Source organism: Myotis davidii, unplaced genomic scaffold (assembly GCF_000327345.1).
Source record: "Myotis davidii unplaced genomic scaffold, ASM32734v1 scaffold290, whole genome shotgun sequence".
Taxonomy (NCBI): domain Eukaryota; kingdom Metazoa; phylum Chordata; class Mammalia; order Chiroptera; family Vespertilionidae; genus Myotis; species Myotis davidii.
The window spans coordinates 1,871,654-1,892,710 of record NW_006285049.1 but is presented as its reverse complement, the minus strand read 5'-3'; the positions used below and the strand labels follow the sequence as shown (position 1 = coordinate 1,892,710).

At 47.1% G+C, this 21,057-nt stretch overlaps 1 protein-coding gene across 1 annotated transcript in view; it reads left to right on the top strand.

Moving 5' to 3' along the window:
* Window positions 1–3,705: 3,705 nt before the first annotated feature.
* The window catches only part of PFKM (phosphofructokinase, muscle), a 22,413-nt gene continuing 5,061 nt past the window's right edge, over window positions 3,706–21,057 (top strand). Inside the window, exons 1-16 of the mRNA XM_015558556.1 lie at window positions 3,706–3,798; window positions 10,722–10,795; window positions 11,602–11,679; window positions 13,008–13,197; window positions 13,420–13,585; window positions 14,551–14,595; window positions 15,032–15,140; window positions 15,255–15,350; window positions 15,590–15,682; window positions 16,314–16,439; window positions 18,220–18,284; window positions 18,765–18,828; window positions 19,852–20,001; window positions 20,414–20,484; window positions 20,819–20,906; window positions 21,000–21,054. Of these exons, the coding sequence (XP_015414042.1) occupies window positions 3,714–3,798; window positions 10,722–10,795; window positions 11,602–11,679; window positions 13,008–13,197; window positions 13,420–13,585; window positions 14,551–14,595; window positions 15,032–15,140; window positions 15,255–15,350; window positions 15,590–15,682; window positions 16,314–16,439; window positions 18,220–18,284; window positions 18,765–18,828; window positions 19,852–20,001; window positions 20,414–20,484; window positions 20,819–20,906; window positions 21,000–21,054 (1,555 nt within the window). The 5' untranslated portion in view covers window positions 3,706–3,713. The remainder of the gene's footprint in view (window positions 3,799–10,721; window positions 10,796–11,601; window positions 11,680–13,007; window positions 13,198–13,419; window positions 13,586–14,550; window positions 14,596–15,031; window positions 15,141–15,254; window positions 15,351–15,589; window positions 15,683–16,313; window positions 16,440–18,219; window positions 18,285–18,764; window positions 18,829–19,851; window positions 20,002–20,413; window positions 20,485–20,818; window positions 20,907–20,999; window positions 21,055–21,057) is intronic.

Here is a 21,057-nt window from a genome sequence, read left to right as displayed (position 1 = left end):
TCTCTGCTGACAGCAAGAGAAACAACTAAACAATTTCTGATTCCTACTGCCTACAGGAGCTGATGGCTCCCGAGAGCGATGTGGGGGCCCGAGAACTCTCTGGAGAGTGAAGAAACTAAAGCCCTTGTCACATCTGAGCCGCGTTCATAGCGGCAGAGGGAGGAGGAGGAGAGAGAGAGCAGGGGGAGGCGGGGCCTCTTGGCCGGCCTCTGCCAGTGGAGGTTGGGAAGCCTCGCCTCCTTCTCCTCCCTGGTGCCTCCACCTGGCTCCTCCCCTTGTTCGCCAAGCTCCCCTCCCCCGTTCTCCAAGGACAGTGTGCAAGCAAGCCGCGTCCGAGAAGAGCTAGAACAAAAAGGCAAGAGGGGCCCTTGGGTATCAGGCGAGGGGGAAAGCTGAGAGCGACGTGGAAATGACCGTTCTGGGAGGCGGCGGCGGGGAGAACGGAAAGGAGCCGCAGGGGAAGAAGAGGTGGTGTGGCATCAGAAGCCAGAGGGGGGATGGGTAGGGCAGTCATGAAGAACCCTAAGCCCCTGGGCTCCCACGCACAGCCCGTTCCCTGGGAATCAGGGATGGGTGCAAGGTGCTCAGACCTTGTGGCTCTTGGCTGGTAGGCTCCTATCCTGGCACTCACCCAATTCAAATCAGTGCACCTGCGATGCTGACTCCTATTCCCTCCCTCCTGTTTCTCTACACACGTGATTTTATGTTTAGGTTTTAATATTTCTTTATTTTTACGTGTGTGTCACTGTGGATCTATAAAGGATGCTTCTATTTGAATCTGCGTGCATTTCTGTGTCCTGTGCCTGCGTAACTTAGACATGCAGAAGAAGCTGAGCAGTTTTTTTTTGTGTCATCAGCACTACTAATCTTGCTATGGTGAATTCTCTCCCTCACTGAAGCCTTCAGGTGTTTTGGTCTTTTCTTTCCAAATTTTTACTTTCCTATTTGCACCAGCCACTTAGTCCTTCCTTTTTTGAGAACAGTAGACATTTGGATGTGAATGTTAAATAGGAGATAGTCTCTACCCACGTGTTTATATTTCTTTTAGCATTTGGTTTCTTTGGTCCTTTTTGTAGCTGTATGTGTTAGAAGTACAGATAATATGAAGCTATATCTGTATCTGAACATATTTAAAATTTTTCACATATTTGTGTGCATTTTGTGTTGTTCGTCAGTTCACTAATGCTTTCAACAAGTATTTGTTGAACTCCTGTTACGTGCGTAGACTTCGCTACTTTTGGCAGGCTGTGGGAGAGTTTTAAGAAAACTCCCTGGGTGAGTTTTTAGTCTGGTCAGGGAAAACGGCTTTAGTGATCATTTAGTTCAGGGGGCTGTGAACTTTTTCAGTAAAAAGACAGATGGTAAATATTTTAGACTATGCAGGGCATCTGGTCTCTGTTGCAATGATCTACTAATATTCTCTTGTTGTATCACAAAAGCAGTCATAGATGATACATGAAAGAATGAGAGTGGTATGGACACTGAAATTACAATTTCATATAATTTTCACATGTCTTGAAAACCATTTTAAAATGAGAAGGGCTGGATTTGGCCTATGGGTTGTAATTTGCGTCTGACCCCTGATCTAGTCTAACCTTCTTTTCAATAAATAATGTGCAATTACAATACTACAGGAAGTTGTAATTAAGTGCTACATGAATGACCCAGGTCCAGACAATATGATACTAGAGGAAGTCCAAAAAGGAGCCTTCCTTGACCTATGGTCATCAGTGGAGGCTACATAGGTTTGATAGGGGTGCAACTAAGATGGGTCTTACATGATGGAGCAGGATATTGACCTGTGGAACAGGCCCAGAGATCAGTAAGGAACTGCATAGCCTTCTGGAAAAGGAATGCAGTGTGTCCAGGCACAGAAGTGGGAAGGAGCAAAGCATTATTCAGGTGATGATGAAACAATTCGTGGGAGCAAAGGTTCAAGCTCTAGGCAAGGGCTAGATCTTGGAAGATTTGAATGCCAACCCAAGAAGTCTGGACTTATCTGTCAGCACTGATCATATGAAGTATGTCTGTGAATCTGTGTCTCTTAATAACACTCTGTGTGAATGTATGTCTTCATGAGTCTCATTGCATGCATTTTATTGGCAAGTGTGTAGATCTGTGTTTATGTGACCTATGTCTTTATCGGCAGTTACCCCATTTTCCCAGATGCACAGCAGAAACATGATTTGTGCTTGAAGATCATCACCCACTGTTCATGTGAGTGATCCTTCTCTCCACTGAGGCCTCAGAGGCCTATCACCTTCCATGGAGGTTTATTTTGTGTCTCTAATAGAGTGGACAAGGGAAACACAAGGAGAGGGAGACCAGCTATTGTGGTAGGCAATTCAGATGGAAAGAGGCAGTGAGGATAGAGGAGACTAGAGTGATAATAAGAAGGGAGAATAGCCCTAGCCGGTTTGGCTCAATAGATTCTGGTCAAGGGCATGTACCTTGGTTACAGACCAGTCCCCCTGCCCCCCGCCCCCAGCCCAGGCCCTGGTCAGGGTTCATGCAGGAGGCAACTAGTCAATGTGTTTCTCTCACATCAGTGTTTCTCTCTGACTTTCTCTCCTTCTTCCACTCTCTCTAAAAATCAATGGAAAAATATCCTCAGATGGGGATTAACAAAAAACAAAAAAAGAAGGGAGAATAATAGGATTTGGTAACTTTTGATTCTGAGAGTAAGGAGGAAATAAATTTTAAAATATAAGATTTGAGCCTGGATAACTGGGAGAATGATGATTCCATTGGCATTTTATGGACACAAAAGTATGTCTTATGTGTTCCTTTGAGAGAAATAAGCCCCAAAGACAAAAATATGAAGGTGCTCACATGTTGTATGCACATATCTGAGTATGTGTGACAGTGATTTTGTGTTATTCGTCTCCTTTAATTGTATGTAGTGTGAGGGGCAAGGGCTGAAGACAAAGGATCAAGAGATGTTCAGGAGGTGAAGAGCCTGAGGGGGATTGGAAAAACCATAGAAAGCCCCTAACTATGTGATGACGGGAGAAGATTTGACTTTGGGTGGTGGGCACATGGTACAATATACAGATGTTGTAGCATAGAAACCCTCACCTGAAACGTGTATGTTCATGTTGACACATGTCACCCCAATAAGTTTAATAAATAAATATTTAAAAAAAATAATAAGTAAGTCCCTAACCATTCCTTAGCCTGACACTGTTAACATGCCCAAGCTCTAATGCACCTTTAAACCTTAGTGTCCAGTTTCCACTTAGCCCAATGCCATAACACCCAGCCCAGTGCCATAATCCAACCTATCTACGTTTTTCTTTTTTCACTTTGCTGGGTCTCATCTGATTCCTCTGCTCTGCAACAGCCCTTCCCTTCATTAAAAGGAAGGATCCCTAAGGCTAACTTAACTTTCTCCTTCCTTTTTCATTTCTGCCCAGTCAATTGCTCTTCTCCTTGACCTTTGCTTATTCTACAAATAGGCTGCAATTGGCAGGATCAGCCAGGACGTTCGTGGTCTCAGGCTTGATGACTGTGACATTTCAGCTTGTCACTCTGGGGGGGTGTGCCTCTCTTTTGGAAGAAGTTCAAGCTCTCAGGCTGCAAAGCCCAGACTCCGTTTAGTGAGAGAGCCTGACTGAAGTGGCCCTGTCCAGTCTAACAGCCACTTCCAGAGCTCATAGCACCTTGGTCCAGCTGTGTCTTAACTGGTCACTATTTGCATTCTAGACTGGATCATGACCCATGAAGAGCATCATGCAGCCAGAACCCTGGGGGTCGGCAAAGCCATCGCCGTGTTAACCTCTGGTGGAGATGCCCAAGGTAAGGAGGAGAGCCCTGCTTGGTTAGAGACAAAAACATGGCTGATGGGCCCCCTTGAGCTTCTTGACTCCCCTTAGCCTGTAGAATGAACAATCCTCCTGTTACAGATTCACACTAGAATCTTGGGTTTTCCTAAAAATCCCTCAACTGCTTTGGATTTTATTTTCTCTACTTTTATTTGCCTAAATCTTCATAAAACCTCTTTCCAAATATCTCTGAAGATGTGGTCCATTTTGGTCCTTTGGTACCTAAAAGACTGGTGTTGTCTCAAAGAACATTGGAAAGAAAGGGACTGATGATATAAAGCGACTGAGGAGGCAGTAAATAGATTCACTTCAAGTACCGTGGGAATGTTGGGAAAAGGAGGAGACCCAGAATTGGTATTTGGTGGGCTCCAGCTAGAGCTTCAGGATTAACTCTGATGTCTACAGAATTCCTGCACTGACCAGGGTCAGGCACCTCACTCTTACAGCACATGTCCTTCTACGAGGCAGAGTTCTGCTCCGTTCTCTGTTTTCTCTGGCCTTCCTCCCCTTCATCCCTTTAGCCCTTGAACACACAGAACAGCAGCAGTCATTCAGTGCAGATCCATGGTGGGGGTGGGCAGTGGGCAGAAAGCCAGAGGGAACCTATTTCTGAGTTACGTATAAGAAAAATCAGGAATATGGAAAATGAAGTGGGAGATAGGGGATGTGTGATTTATTTTACTTTTTCCCCTCCTTTGATGATCTTGTATATTCTAACTTAATACATTGAAGAGAGGCAGAATCTCTTTGAAAGGGACACCAGGACACGGAGACTGTGATGAGAAAGAGAAAGAAAGAGATTTCAGCTAGTGTCCCCTTCCTCTGCACCACTCTCCTTACGCTTTCCGAGACTTTGTGGTAAGCACGCACTTTGTAGAGAGCCCTGTCTCATATGTTGTAAAGAAGGTGATTTCCTTTGGGAACTTACAGTTTAATGAGAAAGGATGTCATACATTACTAGAACGCCTATGTAGGACACATAAGTAGCAATTATCAAGTGGGCTTAACCCAGTAGACTCCGCTTATACAATGAAAAGATAGGATTAACCAGGGACACTTCACAGAGAAGATAGATTTCAAGAAACTGAACTCTTCATTCAGCTAGTGCTTAGAGCAGTGCCTGGTACATAGTAAGTACTCAATAAATGTATTACTAATTAAATAAAGTGAATAATTGAGCATCTGCCGTGTGCCAAGCAGGATGCTAAGCACTAAGGCTACATTAATGAAGAAGTCACACATTGTCTTCGCATAATGGTCCTCTTATTAGTATGCTAGACGTTAAGCATCTTTTTAAACTAACACTTATTTAGTTATAGTTGGATATATATTATGAATAGGAGAATGCTAGAATGAGAAGCTGAGGAGGCGGGGCACAGAAGCCCGAGTTTAGGAATAGTGGGGAGATTAGAATGCAGAGCCCAAGTTGAGGCTGTCGAGACTGTTGACCTGGCTCCTGCCGCTTCACTGTTCTCTCCTGGAAAGAATCCTGTGCCAATACTGAACTCTTCAACATAAACTTTGAGTGTTGATCCTAAAACTTGGGTAGGATGGCCTGTGGAATGGGTCAGACTATAGGAAATGAGGACCTAGTAAAAGTCCTAAGTAAGTCACACAGAGTTGTGACATTATGAAAAAGAAGATCTCGCTGGAAAGGGAAAGAAGTAAGAGGCGGGGAAAAGGCTTAGGATTTAACGTGGGTCTAAGAGCAACAGAGCCCTTTCGGCATCTGCTCCTGAGCAGAGAGACCCTCCTGTTCTAGAAATGACCGTCCCCTGTCTTAAACCTGTGTGAAGGGAAGGGTCATCTTCCGTGAAGGCAGGGGCTGTTGACAGGCTGATTTCTGGAAGGCCCACCAAGGACAAGGCCCATGGGATCCTATGACAGGATCAGTGTACCCAGGGAGATATCTCACTGTGAGTCCACATACCGTAATATCACAGGCACATAGCATTAGGCACCAAGAGTGGAAGAGGATGAAATTCTAGGAAGGCGAGGAAGCAAAGCAGAAAAATCACAGTAGAGCTGAGAGGTCCCAACTGAAGGAGCAGCTCAGATACAGAGGCGGCCTGCCCAGGGATAAGTTTAATGGTGCCTATTCTCTCAGGGAGAGAGCACAGAATTGTGTTTCCCTGGAGGCTAGGGTCACATGGGAAAGTGAGGTTGGGCTCTGTAAAATCCATGGAAGTCATAGCTCTGTCATTCCCTGAGCCTTAGCAAAGCTAGTAACCTCTTAAAGTAGAAAAGTGGCCAGGAGTGAGGAGACATCCTGAGCTCAAAAGTTGGGCTGATTAGATACTAAATCCTAATTCTCTTCCCAGCCCTGCGCCCCTGAACCATGCCACAGTGGCCTTAGGAAATCGGCATGTTCTGTTGGAAAGGACCTCAGTCATCTGCTCTAGCCCTCTGTCTTCAGACCGGCAGTCCATTTAGGAAGGGGAAGGGGAAGGGGAAGGGGAAGGGAGAGAAACATGAAGTAAGAGGGACACATCAATTGTTTGCCTCCTGCGTAGTGTTGCTCCCAGGGCTAGGGATTGAGGTACATGACCTTGACTGGGAATCGAACCCAAGATCCTTCAGCCTGTGGGCCAATGCTCTAACCACTGAGCAACCAGCAAGGGCTAGGCAGTTCATTTAAATGCATGTTCATTCTATTTTTACTTGTTTACAAGAGCAGGGATTCTATTATCTCTCTGATTGCTATTCTAGGAGTTATAATTTTCAGTAACATATTCATCAGAAAGAGTAATTCACATCTAACAAACATTTAGTCCTCTTATTTGGAGTTAAATAATTTTTCTCTTATTCAAAGTTCAGTTAAGGTAGAAAGAACCATTTCAGTTTCCGCTTTAAAAAAGATAGTGATCAAGTCATATATTAGTTTTATTTCTATCTTGTAGAGAACCATCACTCATAGTTCTTCTTCCCAAGGCCTCTTTGCAGCAGGCTGTAATTGGAGACTCTAAAAAATTGCATGCTTCTGACGTTCTCCAGAGCCCCTCCTAGCTGTACCCAGAATACCCCCCTGGATGCTGTCTGTAATCTTATCCTTCATCTTGCTTCTAATAGGTCAGACAGCTGCTCATAGAGAGCTATTTAGGACAGCATGGAACAGCCAAGGGGAGCCTGGCCAGGACTGGCCTGGGCCAGAATAGGCCACTGAGTTTGGATAGCAGAGTCCAAAGAATTACTGGGACTCCCTGGTACAAACTATCTATGCATCCTAGTCTGTGATGTCTAGGGAACTAGGAGTTTGAGACACCGGTCCAGGGACACAAAGAGGGTCCTAAAACTTGATTTATAAGAAAACACTCAGCTATCCATTTAGAAGTGGGAAAGATGACCTCTAGAGGTTGGTAGGGTTAAGGTAAGAAGAAAGCAGAGGGAGGAGAGAAGAGAAAGAATCTTCTTTTCTTGTGGGATTTTTCCCCTGCCCAATGGACTTGGAGATTTTGTGCCCACCATCTGTTGTTTCCTTTATACTTAAAACCTTTTACTTATTTATTTTTAAATATATTTTTATTGATTTCAGAGAGGAAGGGAGAGGGAGAGAGAGACAGAAACATTACTGTAGAGAGAGAATCATTAATTGGCTGCCTCCTGCACGCCCCTACTGGGGATTGAGCCCACAACCCCAGCATGTGCCCTGACAGGTAATCGAACCCTGACCTCCTCGTTCATAGATCGACACTCAACCACTGAGCCACACTGGCCGGGCACACACAGGCTTTCCTTAAAGCTTCTGAGAAGCCCCCTCTCTTCGCAGACTTTTCAGTTTTGTTTTTTGGGGGGTTTTTTCCCAGACTTTTCAGTTTTGAGTCCTTCAATTTGAGGATGTTAACTCAGACCTCTAGCCTTCACGGGGCTTTGCCTCAGTGATGTCATAAATAAGCTTTGATATCAGTGCTCACCAATGACCTCTTGTTGGCATGCCCAACCTTGCGGCTGTTATTTTAACTATCAGAAGCATTAGACACTGTTCCCAGGTCTTAAAACTGTCCCCTATGGCTTCGAAGACGTTGCTAAGTCCTGGGCTCCTTTTGTCGTTCTGGTTGCTCCTTGGCGTTTCCTTCATGGATTCCTCATCCCCTGCCCGTTCCTTCAATGTTGCTTTTCCTCAGGGTTTCTTCCCTTGCCCTTTCCCTTCCAATTCTTCATGGTCTCTTGAGACAGTCTCGTCCAAGTTCACACGCTGTCCCACAGGAACTCAACTCAAAATATGAGTGTGTCATCCCCACCCCATCTTCCCAAATCAAAACCTGTGTCTGCTCAGTTAACGGCACGCAATTTACCCTTTGTGAAAGTCAGTCATGGGCATTTCCTCTTCTTCCACAAAACTTGGAAATCTAATCACATTGCTGATTAGATATAAGTCCTATTGCTTCTGTTTCCTGAGTGTCTCCTGTCCAGTATCTCTGTTTTGCAACAAATGTCACTCTCTCAGTCTAGAACCTCATCATTTTTTTGTCTAGGCTATTTGATGGCCATCCTAGTGATTTCTAGGCTATCTGGTGGCCATCTAATCCTAGCGATTTCTTTTTCAGTCTGTCCTCCACATTGCCAAAGCCATCTTCTGATATGTCGATCTCATCCTACCTCTCTACTGTCACAGTGCTTCAATGATTCTCCATAGTCTGTAACTTTATTTTTTGGTCACAGATCCTTTTAAGAATCAAATGAAAGCTGTGGACCTTCTCCCAAAAGAAGTGCCCATGCCCGCAAAAGCATTACCCACGGATCCTTAGTCAAACACTGGCCTGCAGAATGAAGGCCACTTTCTCATACACAGGTGCCTGCCCACCTGTGCAGCTTCATCGCTCACCACTTCCTATTTTATATTTTATTCTTTATTATACTGAATTACCTAAGGTTATTCATTGAAATTCGCCTTTATTTGTGTTATTCTCCCTGCCTGGGACATTTCCCCCAAAATTGTCCACCTGACAAAAATGTTAAATGGAAAATTATCCTTTAGGTCTCAGCACAAATGGTATTTTCTATACAGCCTTCCCAGACTTCCTCCTAGCAGCTGAAATGCTCCTTCTCCTTGTTCCCACTGCACTTTGTACAAATCTCCTTCATAGGGACCCATATTGTCACCATATTATAATTCTTCACAGGTTTTGAGGACCATTACCAAGCACTTTATCCCTATATCCCCTAACTCTGTGTTCTTCTCTGCTGTATCCCCAGTGCCTACATAGTGCCAGGAACATGATGTGTATTCAATAAATATTTGTTCAATGAGTGAATGGACCGCCAATATGATTTGGAGCTTACAGCCATATCAGCCTAAAAAACAAAACAACAACCAGAAGAAGACATTCTGGTCTTTTTTAAAAAAAAAAAAAAAAAAAATATTTTTTACAGAGAGGAAGGGAGAGGGATAGAGAGTTAGAAACATCGATGAGAGAGAAACATCGATCAGCTGCCTCTGGCACACTCCCTACTGGGTATGTGCCCGCAACCAAGGTACATGCCCTTGACCAGAATCGAACCTGGGACCCTTGAGTCCGCAGGATGATGCTCTATCCATTGAGCCAAACCGGTTAGGGCCATTCTGGTCTTTTTGATTCTCTTCCTTTCCAGAGAGGCTTTGGGTTATTCAGTAGTTTGTGATGGATTCTGGCTTCTCTAGTGCTCGCTGGTAGATGGTATTTCCCCAGGTAGGGTTAAGGAAGATGAAGTAGATTTTAGATTGAAACAAAAATACATACTGGAATATCTTGAATAAGAAGTTGATCTCTAATGGTGCTATGATTCCTTGACCATCACCTTGAGTCCCTCCTCACATTATAAGCCAGAGAATCTCAACTGTGTGGTACACATTGTAACATACACCAACTCAAAAGACACTAAAAAGCTGTATATGTGTGGAGGCAGGTCACTGAGCCTCAGAGAATCATGTCTTTGTCCTGAAAAGCCTACCAAAGCTGGATGTGTGTCTAAATTCAGTGCAGAAGGCAAAGAAAAACCTAGGACAGTCATTGAGATTAGGAGGGCATAGCATGGAGGTCAGTAGGGTTGGTTTAAGTATTTTAGGACTTGGATTTAAATCTGAGCTTTTTAAGAGTACTCGCTCTGACCTTGACCTCTTGGAACTTCAGTTTCCAAAATTTGTAAAATGGAGGCAACTCTAGGGTTGTGGATGGGATTAATTGAGATGATGTTTGATAAGCACTTAGTAGTGTCTAATACAATAAGCATTCAAGATTATTATTCCCTAGATTGCCCTGGCAAGGAAAGATAGGATTTGGGGGGAGGGAAAATGAGGTGAGTATCTGGAGCTACATTAACATTGAGACTTAGATGAGAGGAATATTCTAGATTTAGAAAAAAGCCTAGCCCAGCAAGTGTTGCTCAGTGGTTGAGCATCAACCTATAAACCAGAAGGTCATGGATTGATTTCCCATCAGGGCACATGCCCAGGTTGCTGCTCTGTGCCCAGTAGGGTGTGTGCAGGAAGCAGCCGATCAATGATTCTCTCTCATCATTGATGTTTCTGTCTCTCTCTTCCTCTCCCTTCCTTTCTCTGAAATCAATACAGATATATATATATTTAAAAAATAGGGGAAAAGCCTGGCCAGCGTAGCTCAGTGGTTAAGTGTTGACCTATGAGCAAGGAGGTCACGGTTCGATTCCTGGTCAGGGCACATGCCCAGGTTGCAGGCTCAATCCCCAGTGTGGGGAAGGCAAGGAGCAGCCTATTAGTGATTCTCTCTCATCACTGATGTTTCTATCTCTCTCTCCCTCTCCCTTCCTCTCTGAAGTCAATAAAATATATAAAACAAAATAAAATACAATAAAATAGGGAAAAGAACTGTCTCCTATCTTGGATTCCAGGGCTGCTTTTCTTAGGAGTAACCTCTTTCTCACTTCTTTCTTTTCTCCTTGCAGGAATGAATGCTGCTGTCAGGGCTGTGGTCCGAGTTGGTATCTTTACTGGTGCCCGTGTCTTCTTTGTCCATGAGGTTGGTTCTCTACTTTGTTCTCCATTTCTTTTTTTGCTATATGCTTAACCTGCTCCTTTCCTCTCCCCACTTTCTCTTTCCTTACCTCCCAGTTACATTGCTGTGTCTGATTTGTCTTGGCTCCCTCCCCACTCTCAGCCTCAGTAATGATGGTAGGACCCAGGGATCTGTGGATCGGGTCCTCATGTTGCCTGTTCAGGTTAAAGGAAGAAGTTCCTGTCTTCCCTCCACCTCCCTCCAAAACAGAGAGAGAAGCTGAAATGAGTTAGCATTTCACCGTAAATTGAGTATATCCAGAGATAGAGCTGTAGGAGGAAAGAGTCTCACTAGATTTCTGTAGTTTGCCCAACTTTCTGAGGTTCCAATTCCTCTTTGTTTCCCTTCCTTTCATTTCCTCTTGTTCTTTGCCACTCTTCTTTAGGTAAGGTCTAGCTGTCTTCTCTTAAATTTAATAGCTTCTTGTCTTTTCAAGTCATATTCCTCTCCCTCCCTCCAACATCCCCTTTTCTTTTCCTCCACTGTTACCAAAACCATCTGTTATCTAGTCCCCCTGGGAAGCGGATTAGAGGAAATGGGATGTTGAACAAGAGGAATTAAGATTAAGTGTTAGGAAGAACATAAAAAATGGGAGAAACTAGAAGAGGGTATTGAAAAGTTGGACTATGTTGGTCTCACAAGTATCCAGGAATCTGTAATGGGAGCAGGTGACTTCATTCTCTGAGAACCTCTTCCCAGGTTCCTGTCTTGATCCTGGGAGTTTAGGGGGAAGCCTAGCAGAGACTGAATGGGTCTGATGTGCCCCACAGGGTTATCAAGGCCTGGTGGATGGTGGCGAGAACATCAGGGAAGCCACCTGGGAGAGCGTTTCGATGATGCTTCAACTGGTACGTTCTAGAAGACATTTGTCCCATGTTTTGTCCTTGTTTCACCCCATGCTGCTTTGGGCTCATGGTTTCCCCAGTTCCCTGCCATGTGGTGTGATGGGAAGGGATTCAGTGACAAGGTAGGGGCTGTGCTTGACCTTTACTCTTTGCATTTGAAAGTATCACCCTGGTTTCCTAAAGTGGGATAGAGAGTGGGGATGTGGTCATAGGACAGTTTGCTCTGTATATAAAGGTCATAGGCAATACTTGGGGACCTGGCATGTAAGCAAGACCTGCTCTGGGGTCACGGGGAAGGTCTGGTCCTGAAAATAACCTTACCAGAGGACTGGAGCCAGAGCCAGAAGGAAGGCTGAAATATGCTAGTCCTCATGTGATGGGATGAGGTGGCCTGAAACCAGACCATTTAAGGGAGGGAGGAACCCAGAGAGCCTTTCAGTGTTAAAGTCAACCAACCAAACAAACGAAAAACTAAAAATACCTCAATCATATCCATAACCCGTTGCCTTTAAGTCATTATGTAAGTTACCATATACTCATTTTCTGATTTACTGAAAAATTTACAAATTATATTTATATCTCCATCCTTTGCCTCAATCCTTTACCACACCATGGAAAGAAATTTAATGTGCAGGGCGTAGTGACGGTTCTAGGCAAGTGATTGTGCCTGCCATAACGTGGTCTGGGAATGAGCCAGAAGTCTCCATCAGTGCCCCAAAGTTCTGGATATCAGGAGCTTATATGATTTTTGAAAATAAGTGTATTTACCTCTTGGGGTATCTGTAAACCCTTGGAAATTTAAGGCTTTCTATATCCAAAGCTATTTTTCCTGTGAATACCTGGGCATTGCGGCTCTTTCCACAGTACCATAGATCCCACAGAGCGAAGGGAAAAGCCTGGCAGTGCCAGGTTACGATTAGAACTCACAGTGTGGTGGGGAGAGGAGAATACTACTAAGCACACTGAGATGATGCAATCTGTAATGTCAGGCCAGTAGGGAGAATTTCCAAAGGGTGGAGATTATTTCAAAAGCCAGCAGACATCTATGTATGCTCTTTGAAGAAAATCATGTTGATAACAAGGCCTTCAAACAAATGGGTTGACCTTCCAAGAGGTGTGGCAGAAAGTAGGAGTGATGCCGTGACATCCCAGCCAGCGTTGTTGCCCTTTCCTTTCAAAGAAACAAATGACTCTTAAAGATGTCAGGGAACTTCCCAGGGACCACGTGGTTATGTCAGCCCATCACAGAGTTGGAACAGGGGAATCTGAGCATGTTAAGCCCAAATTTGGCTGTGTCATCTGGTGAGCTGACTTCTCCCTCTTCCCCAAAGGGAGGCACAGTGATTGGCAGTGCCCGGTGCAAGGACTTTCGGGAACGAGAGGGACGACTCCGAGCTGCCCACAACCTGGTGAAGCGTGGGATCACCAATCTGTGTGTCATTGGGGGTGATGGCAGCCTCACTGGAGCTGACACCTTCCGTTCTGAGTGGAGTGGCTTGTTGAGTGACCTCCAGAAAGAGGGTGAGACATTGTTCTCATCGGTATTGTTTGTGCGGGCACACACATCCTCCTTCCCTTCCCTTGGAGAAAGTCGTTACCTAGACAAAATGGGCCGTCTTTGCCCTCCTTTTTCTGCCGTAGCTTACAATTTCCACTAGCTCCAGTTCCCTCTCTCTCTGGTCATCTGCTCTTTGGCATGCCGGGCACCTCACCCAAGGCTCCTGGTTTGCTTTCCATTGTCAGGTAAGATCACAGCTGAGGAAGCAAAGAAGTCTAGCTACCTGAACATCGTGGGTCTGGTTGGATCAATTGACAATGACTTTTGCGGCACTGATATGACCATTGGCACTGACTCTGCCCTGCACCGGATCATAGAGATTGTAGATGCCATCACTACTACTGCTCAGAGGTAAGGGGCTGGGGGTGGGCAACGTAGGAAGATGGCAGCTGGGACAGGCTAAGAGCTCCGAGCTAGAGAAGATGGAGTGTTTGAGCTCTGGTGACTATAATGATTAGTTTCCTGAGGCTAGAACACATTTTTAACTAGGAATTATCCCTAGAGCATTGAAGTTGCACTGCTCTCGAAATGCTGCAAGATTTGCCTCTTGCCTCTGTCTAGCCCACTGTCCAAACATGTAGCTCTGAGGTCTTTATACCTCTTGAGTCTCCCACATAATTAGTGTCTAGACTGAGGTGAATCCAGGGAGCCCAAAACCTGAGCTGCCCTTTCCAACCACATCATAGAGATTGTAGAGGCCATTACCACCACTGTTCAGCGGTTAGGGGGCTTGGAGGCAGTGTGGGAGAATGAGAGGGTGAAGGGTAACCGTTTATCCCAGTGGAATCCTAGAGGATTCCAGGTTAGTCAAGTCGTCTCTTCTTCCCTTCTTTTCCCTTTCTCTCCTTCTTTTCCTGAGGCCCATCCTTTCTGGAACAGAGCCTTAGTACTGACACCTTTTAAAAAAATTATATATATTATTGATTTCAGAGAGGAAGGGAGAGAGATAGAAACATCAATGATGAGAGAGAATCATTGGTTGGCTGCCTCCTGCACATCCTCTACTGTAGGGGATCGAGCTCGCAACCCGGGCATGTGCCCTTGGCCGGAATTGAACCTGAGACCCTCTAGTCTGCATGCCAACACTCTGTCCACTGGGCAGTACTGACACCTTTTACTGATGTGTTCTCTTAGGCCTGGGAAGGACACCCTGTGGCTAAAGTGTTTCCCGTAGGTCTTCCTGTTCACTCAGGAAACCTGCTGGAAGGCCTAGCAGCATAAATACATCTTCCAGAGGGGTTTCTTGGTCTAAAAGTGGGTACAGCTGATCTTGACCATAGGGACACTTGGACAGTGTAAGTGTCTATCTCTTGCAGCCACCAGAGAACGTTTGTGCTAGAGGTGATGGGCCGGCACTGTGGGTAAGATCCCCGTCTTGACTTGTTTATTCCATGGACCCAGCACTAGCCCTTTCCTTCTCCCTGTGGAGTCCAGAGAGGCCTCCAGTGGTACAGACCTGGAGGTGCACACGCGCCCCTTTCCCTGTCCCCACTGCACCTCCCGGGCATACCTACACGTGCATGAGTGTACACGTGTGCACGTGCACAGGCACACGCAGTGTGAAAGAACAGGCAGTGCTCTGAGATGGAAGCCACTGTGGGAGGTGAGCATGGATAGAAAGTGCCCTGCAGGGGCAGAATCTATTGAGAAGCAGTCTTAAGGGTTATCCTCACCCCAAGAATGAAACAGGATCCTCAGTGCTTTCACCAACTATGGGGACTGGCGAACCTGTTGGGTAGAGGGGAGGCTATCTGTGGAGCATAGCTCCTAGCGTGATGCCTCTGGTTCTCATCTCAGATACCTCGCCCTTGTCACCTCTCTCTCCTGTGGCGCCGACTGGGTTTTTATTCCTGAATGTCCACCAGATGATGACTGGGAGGAGCACCTTTGTCGCCGGCTCAGCGAGGTACTGGCACTATTTCTTTGCCCTTAAAAAATAAAATTCCTCACCCTGTTTCACTGATGTTCCGTTTCCCCTCCATCGGTTTCACCCACCATTTCCCTCTTTGTGCTTGACCAGACAAGGACCCGTGGTTCTCGTCTGAACATCATCATTGTGGCTGAAGGTGCAATTGACAAGCATGGGAAACCAATCACCTCAGAAGACGTCAAGAACGTTAGTATGCGTGAAGTCAGAGGTGTCTTGAACACCTTACCCACCCGGGCCCATTCCCTAACGATTTCTGAGTCTCTCCTTAATCCTTCTGCACATCTCTCCCAGGGTTCCCGCCCCCTGGTTTCCTCCCACCAGGAATCATTATAAGATAAGAAGATAAGCTGTCCATGCTTTATCTACGTCTCTTCTTTCTTTGACCCTGTATATTCCTTTCTCTGTTCCTCTCTTGGTCTCTTCAGCTGGTGGTAAAGCGTCTGGGATATGACACCCGGGTCACCGTCTTGGGGCATGTGCAGCGGGGTGGGACACCGTCAGCCTTTGACCGCATCCTGGTAAGTCCTGGGGCTTGGTGGCCCTCCTGCCTTAGAACCCTCAGCTTGCTGTCCTTCCCCTGCAGGACTGGACCTCACCAGCACAGGGCCTTAAACCACTGGTCACGCTGTCCCACCACCAGCCTCTGCAGTGGCTGGACCCATTCCCTTACACTCGGGAGTTCTTTTCTGTTGCAAATAATGATGGGAAACTATATGCTCCCCCAATGGTGAGGTCTCCTATCTTAGAGCTATGAGCATCAGTGCAGTTGTTAAGATCTAATCTAACTTCAGACACTCAGTTTGAACTTCTTATCCTACTTTCACTGGAAGAGAGAGGCAATATCCTTCCTTGTTTTATCAATAAGAAAGGAATATTATTAAGCCTCATCGATCCCCTTGACCACTATAGTAGGACATGTTTCTCTGGAATCAAGTAGTATCCTTGGGGTTCTGATGGCAAGAGGATGAAGAGTCATGAAGCTTTAGGTGCAATCTGGGTAGGGAGGGAAAGCCCAGGAAGTTCTTGGCTACAGTCTTTAAATGTGGAACTCCACCCTGTGAGATGGAAAGGGCGCGAAGTGCCCTGGTTCCCCAGGCCTGGCCAAGACAAGGAGGCCTGCACCAGACTTTGCTCCTTGGGCTCCTACAGGGCAGCAGGATGGGCGTGGAAGCAGTGATGGCACTACTGGAGGGGACCCCAGACACCCCAGCCTGTGTGGTGAGCCTCTCCGGTAACCAGGCTGTGCGCCTGCCTCTCATGGAGTGTGTCCAGGTGGTAAGTACTGACTCCAGTGCCCCTTCCTAATGCTCCAAACCCGTCTCTGAGCTGGAGCTTATGGGGAAGGAGACCAGCTCCAAGGCTGCTGGGTCAGGAGCAGAAGGAAGGCAGCACGGCAGAGTAAGAGACGTCTGGGGAAAGGACGCCATGGGCTTTGCGTAGCAGCCGTAACCTCTCCAACCCAGCCTCAGTTTCCTCATCTGTGACATGTTCCTAAAGAATGGGAGACTCTATATCTTGCCTAGTAAGGAGACCCATTATCTCATGTCCAATCTCAAACCCCTTCATCATGTCTATTAGAAGAGAAGTGCAATATCTCTCCAAACTTTATTTATTTATTTAAAATATGTTTTTATTAATTTTAGAGAGAGAGGAAGAGAGAGAGATAGAGAGCTAGAAACATTAATGAGAGAGAAACATCAATTGGCCACCTGCTGCATGTCCTTACTGGGCATCGAACCTGCAACTCAGGCATGTGCCCTGACCGGGAATTGAACTGTGACCTCCTGGTTCATGGGTCAGTGCTCAACCACTGAGCAACACCAGCCAGGCTCTCCATACTTTACTTTTTTATTTTTTAAAATATGTTTTTGTTGATTTCAGAGAGGAAGGGAAAGGAAAAGAGGGATAGAAACATCAGTGATGAGAGGGAATCATTGATCGGCTGCTTCCTGCACGTCCCCTACTGGGGATTGAGGCCACAACCCTGACATGTGCCCTCGACCGGAATCGAACCTGGAATCCACAGGCTGATGCTGTATCCACTGAGACAAACCAGTTAGGGCTCTCCAAACTTTATTAAAAGCCGAAGGGAGAGGAAAAGAGGGATAGAAACATCAGTGATGAGAGAGAATCATTGATCGGCTGCTTCCTGCACGTCCCCTACTGGGGATTGAGGCCACAACCCTGACATGTGCCCTCGACCGGAATCGAACCTGGAATCCACAGGCTGATGCTCTATCCACTGAGACAAACCAGCTAGGGCTCTCCAAACTTTATTAAAAGCAGGGGATATTATTAAGGTCTGGCTAGGTAGCTTATATCTTCCTCTGATTTCTACCCTGGACATGCTTCTCTGAACCAACATGAGGTACTAATACCCACCTGGAGGGCTGGTGTAAGGATTGGAGAGAAGCTACGTGAAGGGTTTGATGCAGGGCCTGGAAACTGTTGCATGCTCAGGAAATGGTGTGGCCCTTACAGAGGAATCACTGATACCACAGAGCGAACGTCATGGCCGAGAGCTAACGTGTCTGGCATGAATGCTCAGGGCTGGCCTCAGGGTTCCAGTGACCTACAGCCCAGGCAGGCTCCAGCCTTGCTCGGAACTGGATCTCTAAAAGCCTTAGAGCTAAAGCATTGGCTCCCAGAGCAGAAGTCAGTGGTGGGGGAGCACCTGGCCGGGGTCACCCTTTCTCCCCATCTGGGTCATCTGCAGGGTCTTCTTCATGCACTCACTGCTTCAGGGGCTACTGGGAGGCTGGGCCCTGAGTGTGTGTTGGAGGAAGGTGCTGTTTTATATGTGAGCACTGCTCCACTCTGCCCATCTTCTACTAATTAGAGCGTTGGATCAGCTTTCTTCTATTGCTGCTCATTACTCAGAAAATTAAGGGAAAAACAAAAATACTTCTTCTGTGAACGTTTGAGGAAAGGTGGGGTGCAGGGTGGACAAGACCTAGTCACACGCCAGCGATGGGCAGAGTCTCCCTGTGGGATGGGCCTCCAGCTGTGCAAGACCTGCCCTGGAGTCGTGATTGTTGCTGTGCTCCTCCCTCAGACCAAAGACGTGACCAAGGCCATGAGCGAGAAGAAGTTTGATGAAGCCCTGAAGCTGAGAGGCCGGTGAGGAAACGACCCGAAGCTCACTAGCTACAGCAGTGAGATGCCAAATGAAGCCAAAAGTCACAGAGTTCCTGACCTAAAATATGAGCCTCTGCCTCTTCCTCTTCCTATTGTCTCTGCAAACTTTCTTCCCCAAGAGAATTAGTTGTGAAGTAACCATGAGGCTCAGTTCATCCCAAGGACGCCCTCCCTGAGATTGGCCTTTTATAGTCTGTATTTCTCTCTGTGGAGCCCGGCTAGATTCTAAGTGTCTAGGCAAGGGGCAGTCTCTGTGCCGAGCCTGGGGAGAAGAGTGCTCGGGAGGGTTTGATGAATTAGTGCCCCCTTTGCAGACCCTGCCCAGTCCCTGCTGCTGCCCCACTTATGTCCTTAAGAGATTTGCCCTGTGGAGTTTCACTTTGGGAGCAAAACTTCAGACCAGATCCCATTGGCTGCTGGCTTGAGGAATGGATGGACGACACCTCTCTCTACTTTTTACAGGAGCTTCATGAACAACTGGGAGGTGTACAAGCTTCTGGCTCATGTCAGACCCCCAGTGTCTAAGGTACTGGCAAGTTACTCACCCTACCTCACCCTGGCGTGCCCCAGTCTCCCTCTGTGAAGTGCTTCTCCCAGCCCCTAGTACCTCAGCCCTCCCAGTTTCTTGGCCCCACTATCACCTGCAGTGCCGAGTCCCTGACCCTACAAAGATAGTTTTCTGTTAGCCACGCCCAGGTACCAGCCCTGTGTTCTTAGCATGCCCTGCGTATCTCTGACCAAGACCCGTGTGCAATTCAGGGCTGACGTGATAGCATGCAAGGAACAGGAAAGAGGGCTTAGGTATTGTTTTCTCTGGGAAAATCTGGGAATAGTCACACCTCAGTGCGTTTCAGCCACCTCTTCCATTAGAGTAGTGTTTCTCTATATTTATGTAGATCAGAGTCCCTGGTGCTGATGCAGATTCCTGGGGCATTCCTCCAGATGGGATTTAGTTCTGGGGCAGGGCCCAGGAAGAAGTAGGTTTAATGAGCTCCCTAGATGGATTCTGGAGCAAGTGGTCCGAGGATCTCACTTTGGAAAATGCTGCTCTGGAAGGTCTTATTCATTATATAATGACTAGAGGCCCGCGAGGTTGGCCAGCTGGGGAGGGCCGCGGGAGGGCTCCAGGGCATGACCTGCCCTTCTCGCTCAGTCCTGATCAGCCAGACCCCGGTAGCAAGCTAACCTACCAGTCGGAGCATCTGCCCCCTGGTGGTCAGTGCACGTCACAGCGAGCGGTTGAGTGGTCTTAGCATATCATTAGCATATTATGCTTTGATTGGTTGACCGGACGACCGGACACCTAGCATATTAGGCTTTTATTATATAGGATATCTGGGGTCAGGGACAGCAGCTTTATTGACTGATTTGTGATATGGAATTTCGCTTCCATTGTATGAGGGAGCAAGCTATGCAAGAGTTCCCTGAGAGAGGGGTGTGTATTGTCAGGTGGATGTCCTGACTCAAGGACCACAAGGGACTTAGTTCAGCTTCCTTTCTGACCTGTCCCCACTTTTCCCCTGCTCTCTCTCCACTTGCTTCTCCACAGACGGGCTTGCACACAGTGGCTGTGATGAATGTGGGGGCCCCGGCAGCAGGCATGAATGCCGCCGTCCGCTCCACCGTGAGAATTGGCCTCATCCAGGGCAACCGAGTTCTGGTTGTGCATGATGGCTTCGAGGGCCTGGCCAAGGGTCAGGTACGGGAGCCAAAAGGAAAGGGGGTGGTGTTCTGGGGCCACGGAGCAGTCATGGGGGATGAGTGTAGCAGGGGGTCACCTGTCTGTTCTCTTTTCTTCCCCTGCCCCTCACTACCTTTATGTCTCATAGTTTGAACAAAAGCAGATATTTAATTCTAGGACTGTAGAAACAGGCAAGGGCCACTGAGTCGAACCCTTTGCAAGCAATGTCTCATTTAATTCTCTATCACAAAGCTCAACACAGTGCCTCACATAAGTAGGTGCTCATCATTTGGGAATGAGCAGAAAGGGTGGAAGATGTCCAATGAGGTGGGGAAAAACCAATCCCTGGTGGTCCTCTTCCAACCAGAGGGTGTCAGGGTGGGCTCAGAACTCAGGTGGGGTCAGTGTCTGATCTGACCTTTCCCTGCAGATTGAGGAAGCTGGCTGGAGCTATGTTGGAGGCTGGACTGGCCAGGGTGGGTCTAAACTTGGGACTAAAAGGTAAGTGGCATTGCAGGAGCACCCCCTTCCCGGGAGTCAGTTCGCCAGGTCAGGGTCTGCTGGGACCACTGCTGTTGTCTGGGGTTCTCCCCGCTATGCTCGCAGTTGCTTCAGTGAGAGCAGACAGGCCACCCCACCCCTCTTACCAGCTCTGGCAGTTTAGAGCCCCAGTGTGTGTTCTTGGGTGGAGATGGGGTAGGGAAGGGGGCATAAATCAAGAAATTAAAAGTAAAGTGTCCTCTAACATTTCTCTCTCTGCTGCCTCTTCCCCACATTTCATTATCCTCCCTCCCCACCCCTACACCTCTGCCCACCCACCTCCACCTCCAATTAGGACTCTGCCCAAGAAGAGCTTAGAACAGATCAGTGCCAACATCACTAAGTTTAACATTCAGGGCCTTGTCATCATTGGGGGCTTTGAGGTGAGTGCCAGTCCCATGTCCTCCTCTCCCTCCCTCCCTCCCTCCTACATTTCCCTCTCTCCCCTCATCCTGCCCCTACCGCTATCTTCTCAGGCTTACACAGGGGGCCTGGAACTGATGGAGGGCAGGAAGCAGTATGACGAGCTCTGCA